The sequence below is a fragment of the Centruroides sculpturatus genome, unplaced genomic scaffold (genome assembly GCF_000671375.1).
Source record: "Centruroides sculpturatus isolate CEXI.00-Female unplaced genomic scaffold, Cexi_2.0 scaffold1649, whole genome shotgun sequence".
NCBI classification, from domain to species: Eukaryota; Metazoa; Arthropoda; class Arachnida; order Scorpiones; family Buthidae; genus Centruroides; species Centruroides sculpturatus.
The window spans coordinates 4988-25883 of NW_019385824.1; the positions used below are offsets into that span (position 1 = coordinate 4988).

The 20896-nt window shown below is 31.7% G+C and overlaps 2 protein-coding genes across 3 annotated transcripts in view; one reads left to right on the top strand and one right to left on the bottom strand.

The window, feature by feature from the left end:
* The first annotated feature begins 382 nt into the window (after positions 1-382).
* LOC111642359 lies at positions 383-14866 on the top strand. The gene is made up of 7 exons (XM_023388695.1): positions 383-440; positions 1444-1495; positions 1585-1686; positions 10698-10753; positions 10844-10905; positions 10988-11034; positions 14772-14866. Exons 1-7 carry the CDS (start codon positions 383-385, stop codon positions 14800-14802), a joined length of 408 nt encoding a protein of 135 aa, XP_023244463.1. The 3' UTR covers positions 14803-14866.
* Positions 14821-20896, bottom strand: part of LOC111642357 (TBC1 domain family member 31-like) — a 48795-nt gene continuing 42719 nt past the window's right edge. Inside the window, exon 22 of one of the 2 annotated variants that reach the window (XM_023388692.1) lies at positions 14821-14981. In XM_023388692.1, coding sequence (XP_023244460.1) covers positions 14869-14981 — 113 coding nt within the window. In that variant the 3' untranslated portion in view covers positions 14821-14868. The remainder of the gene's footprint in view (positions 14982-20896) is intronic. The other variant, XM_023388693.1, reaches the window with a different exon arrangement.

Sequence of the window (20896 nt, forward strand, 5' to 3'; positions counted from 1 at the left end):
ATTTGGACGACACAATAAAAAACAGAATTATACATATGTCGGAAGATATTGAGAAAACAGTTACTAATAAGTTTTCAGAACAATACTTTGCTTTGCAAATTGACAAGTCCACCAATATCAACAGTAAAGCTCATGTACTATTGTAAACTACATCATATCAAATCACAACCCTTACAAACACACCTATTTAAAAAACTTTGTGCATCTGTGGAAGCTCGGCACAAATCTTTACTTTTACATATTGAAGTAAGGTGGTTATCATGAGGTAAAGTGCTGAACCGAATTTTGGAACTTATTAAGGATGAATTGTCAATGTTTTTTTCAAAATGAAGGGAATGATATTTTGAAAACTTTTCTTACAAATAATATTTGGTGTATTGAAATGGAATATTTAGCTGATATCTTCAATTATTTAAATAACATGAATACTGGTATGCAAGGTAAAAATGAAAATATTGTAACATCCACTGACAATCATCATTTTAAAAAAAAATATCACTTTGGAGAACGACATGTTTCCTTTAAACAAAAATAACAATATTGATGAAATAATTCCTATTATAACACAACATTTAGCATTATTGTAAGAAAAACTTGCAAAATACTTTTCTGCATTGAATATTGAAAATTACGATTGGATACAAAAGCCATTTTCTGTAGTCAACACATCAAGTTATGAGTTTTTGTTACAAGAAGAGGAAGAATTCATTACATTGTCAATGGATCATACTCTCAAAATGAAATTTTCTGAAATAACGGTTGAAGAATTTTGGATTTCTGTTCAAACAAAATTTAAAACTATTTCTGAAAAAGTGATTGAAATTTTATTACAATTTTCAACATCATACTTATGTGAGCTTGGTTTTCAACATTAACGATTACTAAGACAAAGAAACGTGAAAGGCTGACAAATATAGAAGAGGAAATTTCACACATAAGACCATATATTGAAAACTTTTGTAAAAGCCATCAGGCCCAAATATCTAAAAAAAAAAAAAAAAAGAAATTTGTCAAAATTTTTTAATAATTTCATTTACTGATTGTCATTTGCTATTGACCGATATGTAAACTATTAAGTATGTGATTTTTAATATATTATGCAATATAAAAAACATATATACTGTTTTATTTTGCAACTGTGTTCCGCAAAAATCTTGTAAAATTGTAAGTGTTCCGTGATTCTAAAAAGGTTAAGAACTACTGCTCTAATCAAACCTATTACCATTTACTGTTTAGGAACTTCTATATCTCAAAACCTGTTGTATCTCAATTTTTTCTCCTCATTCCCATGAGATTTGAGAAAATTTTTAAAAGATTCAAAATACAGTTGAATTTGTCTAATTTACTTTTTCATATCTATAATATTTGTTGTAGTTATTTTAAAATTTTATAATTAACTTCAATTTTATATTCCACTTGAATAAATAAAATTTATTTTTGTAGGAATAGTGCCAGTAGGAACACCTCAGTCTCATACTTCTGTTATTAATCAAAGGTAGATATGAAATATATAAAATTAGTTTGGGTATGTATTAAATTTTTTAAATTAGATAGTTTAAATATGTTATTTTCTAATTATTCCAGTCTTTCACCACCATTTTTGAATCTATCTACTCCAAAAATGTTAAAAGAAAGAAACATTTATTTATCACCAACATCAAGTCCATCATCACAATGTTCCAACAGGTTTGTTTTAAAATTAAATTGAATATTTTTGATTAATTTGAAGTTCTTTTATGAATTTTTATATTTACTTACTCAATAAATAATTGAAAAACAATTCAATTTTAATCAATTTAAAATATTTTAAAGACAAAAAGTAAATCTAATGAAGAAAAAATAACTAATATATTTATAAAAATTATTCCTTATTGTTAAAAATTAGAATAATCAAGATTATTCAGAATAATTTGAAACCTCTTCAGTTTATTATTCTAGAAGTAAAATTCATTTCAAATTATTTCATTTATTAGAAGAAAAAATATGTAATAAATGATAAAATTAATAAGATTCGAGAATTAAGTTTAATGAGATTCATATAATGCAAATTTACATTTATATTGAATTGTGAGATTGATTAAAAAATTCTGGGAGCCACTGCTGGAGTTTAATCCAAATCTAAAATAAAAAATACTATGTTCCATTTAGAAAATTCAACTTTCACTTTTGATCTAGACAACCCGTTTCCAGTCGATACCCGAAGTTGAAAATATCACCATTCAGTAGAGTGTATCAGATTTATAGGATTTTTGATGAAACTTGTTTTCCTTCATTTTAAAAGGGGTATATTGGGTGGTCTGAGTCACCTTGTATATATATATATATCAAAATTTTTACAAAAAGGAAATTAGTGCAAAACTTTTTTTGTTTGGTAAAAATACTCAAAAGGAAAGCAGTTGGACACTATCAAAAAATGGGAGGGGAAACTATGTAAGGTTTCTCAGTATGGTCTCACAGTTTAAAACAAGCTAAATCATTCCTCAAGTTTTCTTCCTGAACTTAGTTGGCTGCCTTTAGCATGCAAGTCAATTTGCTAATTTTGAGCTGCTCCACAACGTTGTGATTTAAACTGTGCTTGCTATCTTTCATAGGAGTCAAGATAGGATTTGGTCTGAAGAGTCAGAGATGCATGGTGGCCATGCCATCAAATAGTCCACTACTGATTACCTGTATTCTTGTGCACCTGTATACTTAGCAGAAGCAAGATATGTTTGTCTACACTCTAGATTGTGTGTTATAATCAATCATTATCTAATGAATACAACATGAACAGACTTAGGTTATATTTTCTCTAGAAAGGAAAAGTGATTCAGTTTGATGTTTCATATTAAACAGAATTGTGTATGGAAATAGTATAATTTTTCTCATCTTATAGCAATATATTCTTTAATGGGTTTTGTTTTTTTTATTGTTATACAAGTACTCCCCTACTTAAGAACAGATTAGGTTCTTGAAGTTTTATCATAATTTGAAAACTAACCTAGAAAATACATTTGCACACAGAATAACAGAACTTATTGTTAGTGTTTTATCCTTCATGTACTTAATAGAATATATTACGTTCATTTACCCCTCGCTACTACTTAGTAACAGGTATTTCAAATGTGGTTTTTTTCATCTTAGAGCACTTAGTTTTATAATGTCCAGTTTAGCTTCCATGGTAATATTTGTGGCAATTTATGCATGTTGTGTCACTCTATTATGCTTTGGATGCATTTTAGAAGCACTAATCGTAGAAGTTTATAAAAATTGCAAACAATAGCAAAAAAGCTACACACCAACCGAATGCCGAAAATCTATCGGGCTAGTATAAGGCTAATTATTAAATGAAATTACGTAATCAATTTGGCTCTAAAGGTAAGCGTTAGGCGCCATCTCTTATTAACATTAATAATTATAAATAAATTAATTTAAATAATTTATTTATAATTATTAATGTTAATAAGAGATGGCGCCTAACGCTTACCTCTAGAACCAAATTGATTACGTAATTTCATTTAATAATTAGCCTTATACTAGCCCGATAGATTTTCGGCATTCGGTTGGTGTGTAGCTTTATTATATATCGGGTTTAGAGATGTTTGTAAATAGCAAAAAATACCAATTACAACACCACTACAGAATTTGCACAAAAACAAAAGAATGATTATATGTAATAGGAATAAGCCTACATTAATTATTTATTACTGGCAATAGACTAAACTTCAATGCCACCCATGAATGGCAAGAGAATTTCAGAATCTGTGCAAAATTTAAATTTTTGACATATAAACTTATGACAAATTTGAATGTAAGTTTTATGTTCATACACAGATAAGCACCTGTATTAGTTTTGTGTTTGTACTCGGCATTGCTTGGACTTTTGAGGGAGTGTACTTTAGATGAAAAAAAATTGGTTGTACAGCAGTTTTTTAAACAGTTGAAGATTAACTGTGTGTGACTAGTGTTGCTCAGTTTGAGGGGGTTGGAGATTGGTGAGGTTGGGTTGAGAGAGGGCAATAAAAACAATGGTCTTAGTAATTAAAATGTATATTTTTTGACCTATACATTTAACATAACATTGCAGTTTCATTATTGTAACACTTGATCGGAGAGGCATGGATTTTAGAGTTGGGTGGGGATGGGAAACCTCCACAGTATTTTTTCTAGGGTGTTGAAGAATATCCTTGATAAATTTGGTATGGATATGTTGAATGGCATAGAACCCTTTACTTAACATACACACACAAAAGTCAAAATATGTAAGATTTGGGAGGAATTTTCCTTGGCTCTTGGCATTACCTCTATTATATAGCAAATAAATATCAATACAAATAGAAATCTTTCAGTTGCAGCTGTTTTGATATTGATATTCTTATTGATATTTTATAAAGCTTTATTAAGACAACAGTTTGGTAAAAATATGAGCATGGTTACCAATAGCAATTTTGCTTGAATAGAGTTAATAAGATGTGTTCAAACCAAAGATATTCTAGGCTAAGCTTTAACTATTAAATCAAACTGACTTAAATGAATAGCTTGTTATAAATTAAGCTTCTGTAATATTCTAAATATTAAAAAAGATATGATTAAATAATTAAATTACATCGAAAAATGATAAACATTTGCAACAATCTAACAATGTATATAACAGCTGATATCAAATATCTACTATCGCAGTGAAGATTAAAACATGATTCAAAATAATCTGTAAACTAAAATTTATAATTATTGGATTATTATTGTTATGTTGGGTTTAGTGAGTTATTCTCGGTTGACACCAGTGGCTGTGTACTATGCTGGACAAGAGTCAAGGCATTTAATTTTTGTCTTGTTTTGGTTACTATAAGTGTGTCAGTGTGTGTGTGTGTGTTTTCAAGAATTTCCTAACTTTATGACATGTATTCAATATAGTGGCCTTCTGTAGTGTGATGTATGTGTTTCTATTCAATTGTAATATTCCCAGGCTTGTGTAGTGTGTGTGGTATGACACTTGTACAGGAGAGAACGACAGGTACAATAAGCACCCTATCCATCTTCCATAGATGCCTTATTTCCTGGGCGAATTCTGTGTACTTTCTGATTTTTTCAGTGCATGTGTTTTGTATATTGTGTGTTTGGAACAGATATGTCTATATTGTATGTGATTTTATTGCGCTTGTCAGTGAGTGTGATATCTGGTCTGTTGTGGTAAATAGTTTTATCTGTGATATGGCTCTGTCATAGTACATTTTATGCATGTTGTTTTCCAATAATGTCTGTGGAATGTATTTGTAGTATGGTTCGTGGATGTCTAATAATTTGTGTTTGTTTGCAAACTCTTGGTGTATTATATTTGCTACTTGATTATGTCTATGTAAATAATCTGTCTGTCAAGAGCTTGCATCCAGAAGTGATGTGTTGTATAGTTTCTGGCATGATGTGACATTTTCTGCATGTGTTATTTGTGAGTGTTGTATCTTTGAGTATGTGTTTTTTGTAGTTTTTAGTATTTATGACCTGATCCTGTATGGCAATCATGAATCCTTCCGTCTCCCCAAAGAGGCATTCCTGAGCTAACCAGCTGTTTGACGCAGTTTTGTCAACAAAATCCTGGGCCAGATCATAGGGATGCCTGCTATGGAGTGTCTTTTTGAACCCATGATTGCTTAATGGTGTCTATGCTTTTTATATATTGTGAGTGTAAATTTAATGGTGTTATTTGAGTCTGATAGAGTTACTGCTTTATGTAACTGTGATGTTTCTTGTTTTTGGTAAAAAAAAAAAACTCTCACAGTGTCTGCATTTGTTTGTAGTGAAGGTTAACTATGTAAATCAGGCCACGTCTGCCATCTTTATGTGGAAGGGTTAATCTTTCTATTGTGAGAGCCGAAATTAGAATAAACTTTACTACTAAAGAAGGGTTTTAGAAAAATTATTTTAAATTATCTGGATTTCAACAACAAAATGTTATAATAATTTTTCAAAAAAATTACTGATTAAATCGGCGATTAAACTGTTTCCCACGGAATTAGTTCCTTGTTGGAAGTGACACATCAACTGCATCACTTGAACTCAACGAGAAAAAATCGTTGATTGGACCCAACATACTAAATCTTCGAATGAGTAAGTGGAAAAACCCAGAAGAGACCCCCGTATAAATTGGAGGGGTGCTGACAATCAGCATTTTTTTCATCACCAGTCGTAAACCTTTCAGTGTGTGTGCATCCCTCCATTGCCATCCTTAACCCAAATCTGGATTAGTGCCTGAAGTGAAACCAACCTAGATTAACATCTGAACTTTAATCAATGCCTAAACTTGACTTCCATGGGAATCCTTCAATGAGGACCTCATCAGACTCCAGGTATTTATTGCCACGCAAACCTCATGTAAATTCTCTCTCTCGAGCTGTTTGATAGTTTAACAATAAGTAATCCTGTAAACAGCCCTAACCCTGTAAATAACCTTTATAATTAAATGGGTATTTGTTAAATGAATAACCTTGTGGAGTGCATTTCTTCCAGAGTTCTCCTTCCGTCTCCAATCCGAACCCAACCTATTATGTACGTGACCACTCCGCGAGAATGAAACTGTTTCTGTGTCTGTCCATAGATACAGTGGTGCTAAAGAGGTACTGACCCTGTGGTCACACTATGGCAGATTTAAGATGATGATGTTTATGCTTAGTAAGTGTTGTTCTTGTTTTCATTTGGAGTTGCTCAAGATCTGTGTGAGTCCAATGTATAACTCCAAAAGAATAAGTGAGTATTGGGACGACAAATGTGTTTATTGCTTTAACTGTGTGTTTTGCATTTAACTATGTTCTGAGAATAGCGTTTAACTTACTTTTATATTCTTTAATTAATCTTTGCTTTATTTGTGCATGTTCTGTTGGAATCCTAAATACTTGTAGAATTTACCCTCTTCCATGGATTCAATAATGTCTCCATTTCCAAGTGCAAAATCTTTTTTCTTCGGGATTCCTTTTTCTATGTGAAGTGTTTTGCATTTGTCTAAGTCAAACTCCATTTGTATGTCCTTGGTGTATGAATGTGTGATTTGTAGGAGTTGATGAAGTTGTTTTTGTGGATGCATAAAGTTTTATGTTGTCCATGTACATGAGATGTGACAGTGTAAACTGTTTTTTTTTTCATGGCTAATATTCTAACCATATTGCGTGTTGTTTAAGATGTTGGATAATAGGTTCAGAGCTAGACAGAAACTAGACAGGACTCAGGGAGTCTCCTTGAAAAATTCCTCGCCTAATGAACATTTGGTTTGTTTGTATGGAAGTGTTACTAACCCTGAGATATAGTGTTGTTCTCCAGTGCTGCATAGTGTTTTGGAAGGATGCAATGAGTGATGGATGTATTTTGTACATGTGTAGAATATGTAGCAGCCAACTTTGTGGAACGCTGTTGAATGCTTTTCTGTAGTCTATATATGCCATGTGTATGTTTCTGTGTTGTTTGTGTGCTTGCAGTAGAATGACTGAATCTATAAGTAACTGTTTTTTTGCATCCCCTGTGATTTCTATAGCAACCTTTTTGTTGTTCTGTAAGAATGTCGTGTTCTTCAACATGTTTGTATCAATATATTTTGTTGGCAATACAGGATGTCAATAATTTGTAGAGTGTTGGAGCACATGTAATTAGTCTGTATTGTGTGGGGTCTGTGGTGTTGTTGTTTTTAGGTTTCATGTAGGTGATGCCCTGAGTAAGAAATTTTGGCATGTCTTGTGTGTTAGGTATTTTAGCTAGTTTCTGGTGCAGTGATGTAAACTTTTTGTACCAGAAATTATGAATGTTGTTTATACCAGGTGTGTTCTGTTAAAAGTGTAGCAGATGTCATGTATGTTTATTTCAGCACAGGGCATAGTTGGTATGTTATGCAAGTTTTTGCTCTCCTCCTCAATCCAGCCTGCATCAGCATTGTGTGTAACAGCACTGGACCAAAGAGAGAACCAATAACTTGTGAGTTCTTCTGTTATAATATAATCAATATGGGTTGATGATAATAAAGATATATTAATACTTAGAAATTTTCAGTGATAAGCATAATACAAATTTACACATAATTATCTTGTTCAATAAATTTTTCAATATACTATGCCAGTCCATTGTCTGATTATGTACTTCAGTATGATACAAATAGATATGGGGCTTTTCCTATCTACTTAAAGAGATTATTTCAGTTTCCAATAAAATGAAAATATTGAGTTTCCCATCAGACCATGCTAAATGAAACAAGATATTAAATCTTTACTGCCAAAAATTTTTAACATTTTACAGCAATTCACATGAATTATTTGAAAATTTGGAGGATGACTGGAAATATGGATATAAACTATTGAAACAGTATTTTCTATATCTATAATTAAAAATCTCAATCTACATCCCTTCAAGATCCAAGTATATGGCAACAAACATAGTAATAAATATAAAAAGTCTGTTAATACAATTAAGTGACAAATACATTTTTAATCCAAATCACAATAAAATAGTTAATATGATTAAAACTTTTTGCCAATCTGAAACCATGTCGCTATACTTGTTGTTGCTTAAACACTATGAAGTGTAATTAATTGACCACTAGGCATTCTTTCATCCTTTTATTTTTTATTCAGTTGAATTTACTTTCAATAATTTCCCACATAATTGATGGATACATATCTACAATATCGAGGCTGGCTATTTTGAAAGTTTCTTCTATATTTAATTTGTTAAGATCATGTATAAGCTCATCTGCATTTTTAATAGCATGATTCAAATTTTGGTATTTTTGTAGTTCTTGTTTTATAAATTTTTCTAGATTGTACTGTACAGCATAGACCTATAGTAGACTTCAAATACTCTATCTTAAATGAAGATAATGAACAAATACTGAAACTAAATGCATAAAATTGGTGAAAAAATTAAACTAAACAAAGATGAAAAATGGATCTTAAATGAAGATAATGAACGAATACCAAAACTAAATGAATAAATTCTCACTATTTATAAACAATGTTCAAGGATTGATCAAATGAAACCTGTTTGAGTAAATTTATTAAGACAAACAAAACAGTATATCCATCAGTATGGCATAATTAAACAAAGAAATATATGATGAAGCTGTAATGCACTTTTGTTTATTAAAAAATCACCGGACATTCAGACATACATACCACTGTTTAGAGAGACAGCAGATACCATCCACAAAGATGCTGATTGGTCATTAAACCAATTTGGTGATTGCTTCCTTGACTTCCACATCAGAGTTAAGGTGTTGTCCCTTAAGAGTTTTTTTTAAAGGTCCGAACAAATGAAAGTCATAAGATGACAGATTGGGGCTATAGGAAGGAATGTGTAGAATCTCCCAGCCGTTTCGTGCTAAAGCATCCTGCACAGTGTTCACAACATGCAGTTGAGCATTGTCGGCAGCAAAATTACACCATATGATAGCATGCCTGGTTGCTTATTCTTTATGGCTTTATTCAGCTTGTCTAATGTTGCATTGTAGTGTTGGCATTGATGCTCGTGTGAGGGTCTTTAAATTCCATCAACAAAGGCCACCCAATGTCAAAAATTTCAGTCATCATAACCTTACAAGTGAAAGCCCGTGACTTGAATTTTTTGTGTTGGTAAGTCAGAGTGTTTCCATTGCATGCTCACTCATCTACTGGTTGGCTCAGTGGTGGCACCACATTTTGATCTAGGACGGATTCCAAATAAACTCCGGCTATGTTTTCACTACTCTATGCCAAAACAAAATGCACAAGATCACTTCCCAAGATCATCTTCCCACTTGTTCATTGGTGTATGCTTATCATGCCATGTGACATCATTCCCTTCCTCTTGCACTAAACCACATGACAAGGCACGAATGGGTTTCATTTGATCAATCCTAATATATACTGCCTTTTCTACAGGTCATTGATATTGGTTCAATGAAAAAGAATTCTCTGTTAAAAGACTGAATAATTTTCTAAGATGTGTCAAATCAAGGTTTTTCAAACATTATAATTAAATCTATCTCAAGACTAATGAAACTGAATGACTTGTCAAGATTTTAAATATACTTTGAGATCTGATTCCAAGCATTGACATTTGAATACTCCTTTCATTTTAAGAACCAGATGCCATATCTGTGCTGAAAGGAATGTATGGAATAACGTGTAGCTTCATGTTGATAAGTGTCTTCACTGTTCACTTACTGTCATATGGTCTTGTGTTATCATGATGCAAGAATAAGCTGATATATTTGCTAGATAAGGCCAATAAGAACAGTCTGTTGAGTGCTTATGTTTAGTGATACCTTCATCAAATTGATTGTTTCTTCCATTTGATACAACCTTCCAATGATAAAATTTCAATCATTGAAACACTGCTTTGTATAAAATGAAGAAGACAAGTTCATTTTTAAACTTGTGCTGCATCATTGTACAACAGACAACAAACTAAGATTACTAAATAGCAATGGTCGTGTGTTTCTATTCCCAGGATTCTATACTTAGCAGGACACTGTGGTAGGAGACCTTATCTATCAATCTCCAATACGTGCATTACTTCAAAACTTTTGTTTGTTTCTTTAATAAAACAGTTTTTGAGATGAATTTGAATTTCATTGCATAACCTTAAGTGAAAATATTAAAAAATATTTAATTAGATAATTATCAAACAAACCATATTTAACTTCTTTTAGAAAATTTTTCAAATCAAAAAACTTTTAATTGTGCTAATTATCTTTTATTTCTTAGAACTCCTGTCAATCAAAATACTATTAGACATTCAGGCTTAACTCAAGACTTCTCAGGTAAATTAATTATTTGAATAATTCGCTTCAAAAAATTGTATATTTGTTTAATTTTGTTACAAAATTTACTAACTTTTTAAAAAATTTCAGGTAAAATGTCACTTAGTCCAAGTTCATCAAAGCATCTAACTATGATACATAAACCAATACAGGTTAGTTATATTATTATTATTAAACTTGTTTATTCAATTTAATAATAGCTTCAACTAAACTTTAATTTATTGAATTTTTCAGCTAAAACCAGAATTTAGGCATCCAGGATTAATTAGAAAAGCCAAAGTGTAAGTTTATTTATAATTTAATATGTGTTAAGTCACATTTTTGCCTTATATTAATACAGTAAGACCCCACTTAATGCTGATTTGATATAACACGGTCTGCTTGAAGCCTAAATAAACGCTCAAAATTTACGCCAATTCAAATTATCGTGACATTTCATTGATTCATATAAATTACGATATTTATGAACACGAATCAATTGGAAAAAGGTGACAATTCATTGTAGCGCTGTACTTTCCTTAAATCTATGTTATATTTTTTCCAAAATTGCACAAAAAAAATATCACAGACGCCATAGGAAATATCGACTTGGTTTGGCAAGAACTGATAAATGCATGAACGGAGTGTGGAAGAAGTTATGGCTGAAGGTATCCAAGAATTCTCAATGAGAAGAGCCTATTGCTGTATCATTAGGTTGACCAAATTCTCAACCTAATTGATACAGCAGGACTAGGAGATGTAGAAGAGCAGGATATTGAGGAGTTATTGCAGGTTTCTGGTGAGAGCCTTACCAATGAAAACCTTCGAGAACTGTCAGAACAAGGAATTCATGTGCAACTGGAATATATAGATTTGAAAATGAAGAACCCAAAGAATTTCTCTACAGATTTCCTTAGTAAAAGTTGGATAACAATAACCAAAATTGTTGATCAAATTGTAGCGAATGATCCAGATTTTGAAAGGGTGCAAAAGCAAAACGAGGCGTTTTGGATGCAATCTTCTGCTACTGACATTTGCTTAAGGAAAGAAAAAAGTGACAAATGAAACTTTATCACAAAAAACAAGAATTTCAGAAAAGTTGGACCTTTGTCACAAAAAATGAACTAATTAATATATTATTATACATTTCTGTGTGCATATGTTTATGTGTTATTTAGCATATTTTTATATTAATTTGTATAATAATATAACTTAAAATTAAAGTAAATTTTTTTATTTTTGGTCACGTGTTCCCCTATTCCTATTTACCCTATGTTAAAATGAGCTCATTTAACGCTGTTTTCATTAGGAACACATCCCCCACATTAAGTGGGGTCTTACTGTTTTTCATAACAAAAAAATCTTAATATATATTAATAACAATCAATTTGGAGTTCACAAAAATGTCTAATGTAAAACTGAATTAAGTAAAATGATCTCTATTATCAAATGTATGATTTATTTTGATAACAAATTAAAATAGTCATGTATTTAATATAAACCAACATGATTGGAGTAGGAAAAAATCAAAATTATTTTGATTCTTTTTTTAACTCATAAGATTACACATTTTCATATTGTTTCTGAATTATCAACACTACATTACATTGTTTAGTTCAGTAGATATTTATGGGACTTTGTTGAAGTCTAGGGACATTTCCTACAAAATAAAAAATAGAATGCTGGAAATTATCATGCAAGAATAATATCAAGGTCTATAAACATAAGGTCAGGACACCAATGTTCCCTATGGAGCCACTATTTTGGATCTGCAGTTCCAAGGTCACAGTATAGATTACATGCTATCTATGTGCTGTAAACTGTACGTTCCTTCGAGTTTGAGCCAAAGAATTCCTTTTATAGTTTCAAATAGAGTATTTTTCATTTAGAAGTTACTCGTGACACTTAATTAAAGGCTTTAACTAAGTAGGTTTCAAAATAAAAAGCTATGTCAATGGTACATATAATAAATTATGAGGATAAATTTATTTAGTTTTGAAATGCAAAATTAGAGAAGAAATTTGGAGATATTTGTTAAAATAAGAATATATTTAGTTGTCTATATTCACATGCACTTTTACATTACACAAACTGCCAACAGAAGCTCAGATTAAACATTTTTATAAATTAAGATTAGATGAAGAGAGAACCATTCTCACAAACTTTAAATATTATGTAAGTAAACTTTCAAAAGTGTTTGCAAGAGATAAGTTCCTAAATTAAGGAAATTATTTCTTATTGCATATAAACTAAATTTATTTATTTTTATAGAGAATTAAATAAGTATATTTATAAAAATTTATTAAATTGTAGACAAATAGACAATACCAACAAATAAAATGATTATTGAAGTTGANTTGGTTAGGTTTAATGATGTGTTGTTTTTGTTCACAAGAGTTACAGCTTTGTATATTTCTCACAGTGTCTGTATTGGTTTACAGTGAAGATTTACAATATCTTTGAGGCCTCATCCTCCCATTTTGTGAGGAATGGTCAGCCTCTTTATGGACAACTTAGGGTGGGGTTTGTTGTGTTTTGTTAATGTTGTTTGTGTTTCCTTTGGAGTTGTTATAATTCTGTGTGCACCCAATCTATAATTTCAAATGAATATGCCAGTATTGGGCTGTTGATTGCTTTAAGTATGTTTTGCATTTAGCTATATTGTTAGTATTGAATTATATATTTTTGTTAGTCTTTGTTTTATTTGTACTTGTTTTATAAGTTTGCTGTTTGGAATCCTAAATATCTATAAACTTTGCCCATGGATTCAATGATGTGTTCATTTCCAAGTACAAAATAATCTTTCTTCAGGATTCCTGTTTTTACATGAAGTGTTCTGTATTTATCTAGGCCAAAGATCATTTTAATGTCAATGGAGTAAGTGTGTATAACTTCTAATTGGTGACTTAGCCATGCTTATTATTATTTACTTATATCATTAAATTTTATATATAGTTTTTAAATGCTATCATTAGAGTAATTGTAGATTAGTGAATATTTATTATGATGATATGTGGTTCTTGTGATTAAATTTGAAAAATATATTTTTTAAACATTGCTTTATGTCCTAAAATCATTTAAACCAAAGCTGCACTTATTTGGAGGTAATTCTCTTTCTCTTGGTGTTTTTCTTCTTAATTACAGACAGGGTGGAGGATTTGGAACATCAAAAAGGATCGGAATTGCATTCCATTTCAATAATTTTCTTCCATCCATTCTTTTAAGTTCAAATTGTGACTTTTCAAAATATATCTAAAAATTTAGTTACATTACATTACAAAAGTTATTTTAAACAATTTGTAAATTTTATTAACATTATTTTATCCACTAACCTCACACAAATGGAAACGAACTGATAATTCAAGGCTATCTCTTTGCAATACTGATTTGCAATAGCCATTTACTCTCCTGCAACAATCTTACACCTTTGGCTGTCGAATTTTTACAATTCGGTGCTGAACACCAAACCATTTTAAAAATTATATATATACGAAGGCTGTTTTTTTTCAACCTCCAATGGTCCATAAAACAAAGACAAGTGTAAATAACAAAATAAACTTATAACCAAAAGTTAGGTACAAAAATGGTTACTTTTTGACATAATCACTGTGAAGATTGACATAAATTCCTCAATCTTCATAGTGATTATGTCTTGGTTATAAATTCATTTTGTTATTTAAATTTGTCTATGTTTTATGGACCATCGGAGGTTGAAAAAGAAATGGATTTCTTGTTATATACAAAGGCTAACTAATTGAGATCGAAAGAAACAATCAGCTTTGCTCTAGAAACACTGTACACATAACCTCAAAAGGATCCAATGTGGTGACTGCTGCAATGCATCACAATATCATGTCTAGACCTTATGTTTATAGACTTTGATAGTATCAAATGGTCATTGTTTCATTGTATTAAACAAATTTTGCCTAGTTAAGAGAAAGACAAGGTGAAAGTTAAAGCATTTGTTTTTCTGCACATTATTTTAGCAATTTTTTTACTTGCAGACAATTTATAATAGAACACATTTTTTTCCTTACAGATCACCATACAGTCCAGATAATGAGAAATAGTTATTTTTAAGCAATAAAAAGTATTTATTGTATATAAATCTGTACAGTATTCAATAAAGTTCAGTTTTATGTAGATTTGTTTTCTTTCAGTCTCATTTTTTCTTGATTGATGATTTTTCTTCTAATTTCCAAAGCTTGGTTAACAGGCCTTTTTTTATGATAAACTGATTGTATTCTAACTGGAAAATACATATTAAAATTATATTTACTTCTTGTTCTATAAATTTCAATCACACAAAATCAGTACTATTGTATAATAGTTTTATAGAAATAAAATATTGATAAATTAGCTTTGATGGCTGTCAGCCATCAGTTTTAAAATCTAAAGGAAAAAAGAAAGAATATATTATATCTATATACAGTAAATATTCAGCTCTTTCAAATATGAAATATAAATTTGATTCCATCTTCAATAATCTAAAGTCACAAAAACTAATTGAAGACTAATACAAATAAAAATTTGGTATCTTCACACATCCTTCACAACCATAGGAACACAATTAACATGACCAGAGTTGACCTTTCCTTTTAGGCTCTTTTCTGCTTACAAATATGTAAATGATTAAAAGTGCCTCTGGCACCAGATTCTTTTTGGCAGAAAAGGACTTTTAATCAATTTACATATTTGTAAGCAGAGAAAAGCCTAAAAGGAATGTTGACACTGTTCATATTGTGTTCCTGTAGTTGTGAAGAGTGTAAAGACATTAAGTTTTTTATAGTTGACTACACCTATAACACTATACTTACAGAACTCAAAATCATGTATAAACACATGCCATAAAGCCAAGCCATGACTTAGCATTATGGCATGTGTTGCCACAAACAGTATGTTTACTTATGGAACTCAAAATCATATATATGTATAGTCTAACCACAAAATACCATATAACAATTCATTTATAATTATAACAATCAACTGCACATCGGAGTTAAATAACACGTGCCTCAGAAAAACCTTTAACCGATGCAAAATAAAATTTAACAGTACAAACGTTTTCAGACCCCTTCTGGGTCCTCCGTCCTGTTTATGTGATATGTTTTTTATGCTTAACAATAAAGTTCTTCATAAAATCTTTAAAAAAATGGAAAATATTTAAATATCTGTCGATAGGACGTAGAAACTGTGACATTCGGAGCTATTGATCATGTGATTCTGTTCTATCTTTCCGATTTTTAAAAAATCATTCCAAACGAATGCTTTTTCGTATTTAGTAACATTTCAAATGATTTTTTTACCTGAAGAAGGACCCAGGAGGGGTCTGAAAACGTTTGTAATGTTAAATTTTATTTCACATCAGTTAAAGGTTTTTCTGAGGCACATGCAATTCATTTATAATTAGCAATTATGGTATTCATGGAAATTGGCCCACTCGCTCCACTTGTGCCAAGCTTCCATTCATGCCATAATCACCTATATCAGGTGTGGCCAAACTTTTATCCCTTAGGGGCTACTTTTTTGGTAAAATATAGTCTGCAGGCAACTATGAATATGGGCAAACAATTTTAGGATTTTTATATGCGCATGCGTTAACATTCATTTGCATTGTTCATCGGGATAAATACAAACAGTATGGGTACATTGCACAGTCTATTATTGTAAGAATAAATTATCGAATTAAGATTTTTAAACATTAATTTAAGTGAAAGCAAATTGTTCAACTTTAGCTTCACAGGCTACTTTCAAAACCTTTGCGGTCGACCAGTCGACCACGGTCTACATGTTGGCCATCCCTGACCTATATTATAAACTAATTGCATAATATACTATTATTTGTATTTATATTAAAATATTACAAATCGAAGTCTGATCATAATAGTTTTTTTAAGTATTTTTGAGCTCTTTGATAAATGTTTCTATTGATGATATGAGGAAATCATTTTCTTTTTAAATAGAAAAATGGATCTATTGAGAAATAATTATTAAAGTCTCTTATGTTATGATTCATAAGACATTAGTGCACTCATTTTAAAAATAAATGTTAATGTATTGATATAAAATTTTTATTCTAAGTATGAAGTAGTTATTTTGTAATAATTTAAATTTTTTTAGTTTACTGTGAGAATCGGGGTTTAAGCATCAAAGCTTAAACCGTTTTCCGACAACAGGAAGGTGAGTCCCACTCACATGGTCAGTGGATGGCAATTTAGGAGGGCGAAAATCGAGTGGGAGGTCGTGGATAAGTCGATAAGGTGTTGGCCGAGTACGAGTAAACACACATGTTTAAGATATTATATAAATTTAATTAGTAAACACTATACAAAAAGGATACAAATATACAAATAATAAAATTAATAATAATAATAATAATTTCAAACCGAAGTTACAAAAGGTATCTCGCGTATTTCTGACAGAGGAGAGTCTCTGATCCTCATTAATATTTATTTCTTAATTAGCCCTAGTCCACCTGAGAGAAAAGAGAGAGTTCTACTTACTAAGTTGTAGATAGTAGAATCTTGCTTAGTCGTCCATCACCAGCGGTCAGTGTTTAAAGGCAGTTGATCCGTTGTTTCCTAATGTCTTGAAGGCCACCTCGATAACGGCTCTTTATACCAAATTTGAGGGGTTGAGAACTATGACATTATTAATGATTTATATGCACACCTGTTAGTGTGTTGATGTCTGGATCTAGCTAGTACAGACCATTGGCACAGAGAACTTTGTTTAATTTATTGATATTGGTGTCTAGAAGATATAATTTTATAATATAAATTTCTATAGGTTTGACAGCTCTCGTCCATAAATTAACATTCAGCTGAAATAATTTCTGTAAACTGGTCAACAATCTAGATATTGTTTATATCAAACGTCGCAATTTATTGCTGTAACCACGTGTCACATGTAACCAAAAAGGGGATAAGAAACATCTCTTATTCCTGTGTTGTTGATATTAATGTCTATAGAATTACTGTTAAACAAATGGAGGAGATTTCTTTCATTGATATTTTAACATTCCTTTTTTTATTCAAGGAGAATGTCTCGGTCATTGACCACAGAAGGCCCCCTTTCTCCCTTTACAAAGAAAATCCTGAGTTTTATACTGTTCTAAAACAGAAAAAGGGTTTCAGACCTTCACATCACTCTCCTCTTTCTTAAAAACCACACTACAAATTTTTTGAAGATTAGTGTGCGTTTTTATATGATTCTTATAATTTATCAACAACTTATTCGTGTAATCGTACGAAGGTTCTCTGCTTGATCATCTGTTTGGTTCTGGAAACAATAGGGATGTTCGGATCCAGTTAAAATGGCTCAATACGGATTTCCATCCGATATAATTTAGTAACGGGGAATATTAGCAAAGGGGAACTTGATCCCACTTGTGATTTATTATTGTCTGGTTTGTTAACTCTCTCCTTTCTCCACAGCTGGATGGACAAGTTCGAGCATTTGCTCTTAACATTAGTAAAAAGTTGGTGCCAGGAGACGAAAATTCAAGGTCTGGGCACATCATTCGTAATATTAATTGCAAGTTTCTTGTTAGTTATATATATGTGAGATACACAGTGGGTCAGGGGTCAATCTTGTACTGACCACTTAATCTTCACAGGCTGGTAAAGCCCGATCTCGAAGTCATAGGATGGCTAGGAGGGCAAATCGAGTGGGGAGTGCGTCAGTAAGTTGACAGGTTTCCTCGGATAAACAGGAGACAGGTTTAACAAATAAAATAAATGTTTATTCTATAACTAAAGAAATTTACAGGAGTATACAAGTTCCTGTTTATAGCTTAGATGCGGATAACATAAATTTATCTATAAGGGAGCTGTAACTATTCACTATGCCGCGTGAGAGTTTACAAAGAGAGTTATATTGGCGGTCAGTTATACCTTATGTCGGAGGACGGTATGCGACGATCCTTCTGGACTATGGAAGCTGGCTGTCTGTCACAGGCTTATGTCTTCTACCGGCTTCTCCTCGGACAGGATCGGGACGGGAGACACTGTATTCAGACCTTCCTGAGGATCGCGCGGAGGGACGGTCGCACTGAGGGGACGATCGCCCTGAACTTCCCGTGACGATCGTTTTTATACGATCGTCGTTGGCACTGAGCCAACAGGTCGTTCACTCGTTATGCTGACTAATTAGCACGTGCACGTTGACTAATTGACAAACGGACGATGTGTAAGATTCCACATCCGATCTATTTCCGTTATATTTTTTTCCATCCTCTAATGAAAAAATATGTTAACCCTAAAAATTTTCGAACTCAAACCCCTCGGGATCACATATATAATATATAAAATTTACCATAATACTAAATAATTATTTTTTTGTTTATCCTAAAAATTATAAAGAATGCCCCTGAAGGGTATCCCAGGTTACTAGCTTATATGCCTCATATAACAAAGGTTATGAATAAGGCGGTGCCAGGAAACAGATACATAAAGGTCTGGGCACTTTTGTGGGTATATTATTTTGGGAGTATATTACTAGTTGCACAATTACCTTTCTTGAGATCCTTTTGTTGGATCTTCCCACTGCTTACTCTTCATAACAAGTTACTTGTCAATGATGCTTCCCGAGGACTGTAAGCGATTCCATTGAAATCGACGAGAGGAAAATATAGTCTGGCAGTAAGGCACCGTTGGAGATGGCGTGGATTCTCAAGATCACCAAGATGTTTCAAGATGAGTTGTATCGTGTTTTTGGGTTTCATAACACAGGTAAAATTGACAAAATGAATAATCCCAGAAGGAAAGACGAGTTTTAACGACTAGAGATGATGCACTTATAGTTTGTCATGACCAATTAAGATCATTCGGATGCAGATTGTTTAACAGGTGTTGAAATCTAACTTTAAGTATAACGATTGAATATCTGGATGTTTAAGGATCAGAAATCATACCCAGCTGCGGCCACATTGATCTGGTCTGTCAATGAGACTCAGGAAGACAATTTGGCCTGGAAGTAGATCTCGCTTCGAGACCAATGAGTCCCTGACTTGTTTTGGTAAATGTAGTGATAGAGATGTCTCCGCAGCACGCATAGATAGATAGAGTTCATTAAAGTATGGGACAAATCAAAAACACGCGGTCGGAAGGGATGGATTTAAAGATCCTTTAGATGAGGAGATCGGACCTCGTCGATTCTTGATGATTAGTATTTTACTGCCGATATTCACTGTCAGTTCGCCGGTTGATTCAGAAGCTGAAAAATGTGTTCTGGCAGGAATTCATCTCATTATTAGGGTAAGATCATTATTCCTCTCAAAAAAAAAATTTTTGTTATTGTATATGCATATATGTATGTACTGTACATACACACATGCAATATCATTGGTGATCATCGTGGAAACGGGTATACAGCTGCAATATAAGTGGACGATCAAACAATAAGTACGGTACGTGTCCCTAAAATGCTATATGCTCTATCTACATAAATTTAGTTAAATTACTTTCTCTTTATAATTTTCTGGTAAGGTATTCATTTCAATTAATTATCTCAAACTCTTATTGTAGTTAGATGTTTATGTTTTATCCTTTCTCCATTGTCTCTTCCCATTGTGCAACATGTAAATCTCTGTACTTCGTAACGTTCCACATAGGACAGAGAACAATAGGGAAAATAGTTACCATCGTATCTGTGGACAAGTCATTATAATCATATGTCCTTACAGTCCCACAAGAAGCACTTTTTAATCGCTTTAGTTCCCAGCAATTTTTAATCTTAATGTAATTAAACATAAAAAATACATAAAACTGAAAAAAAAACAAAAGAAATGCATTAATTTTAAAGAAAAGGCTTCCAACTTTATTTTCCATTGTCTCGCCTTTCTGTGAAATCTGACACCAATGAGTTATTGTGTTTACAGCTGGATGACCTTGAGAACAGCTGGTGTTGGATTTCCTGGGACATTCTCATAGAAGTCTCGGGAGGCAATGGGTTTATAGTAGGGTGAATACTAGCTGGCGGTATATTTTTAAATAATTTTAAAAAATTAAAATTTTTATTGCGATTTCTGACCCCGACTTAATTAAACGTATATATAATAAAATATATTAATTAAAAAAATTAAAAAACTATTGGAGGTTGTTTTTGATATCAGAAAGTAGCTTTAAATAACTTTACCAAAGGAAAATCCGTGCACTACAACTT

Coding starts and splice junctions, on each gene's coding strand:
- LOC111642359 (XM_023388695.1), top strand. CDS start 383: ATGGAATATTTAGCTGATATCTTCAATTATTTAAATAACATGAATACT. Junction 10,906..10,987: donor TGATACATAAACCAATACAG/GTTAGTTATATT, acceptor TGAATTTTTCAG/CTAAAACCAGAATTTAGGCA. Junction 11,035..14,771: donor TTAATTAGAAAAGCCAAAGT/GTAAGTTTATTT, acceptor TTTTCCTTACAG/ATCACCATACAGTCCAGATA.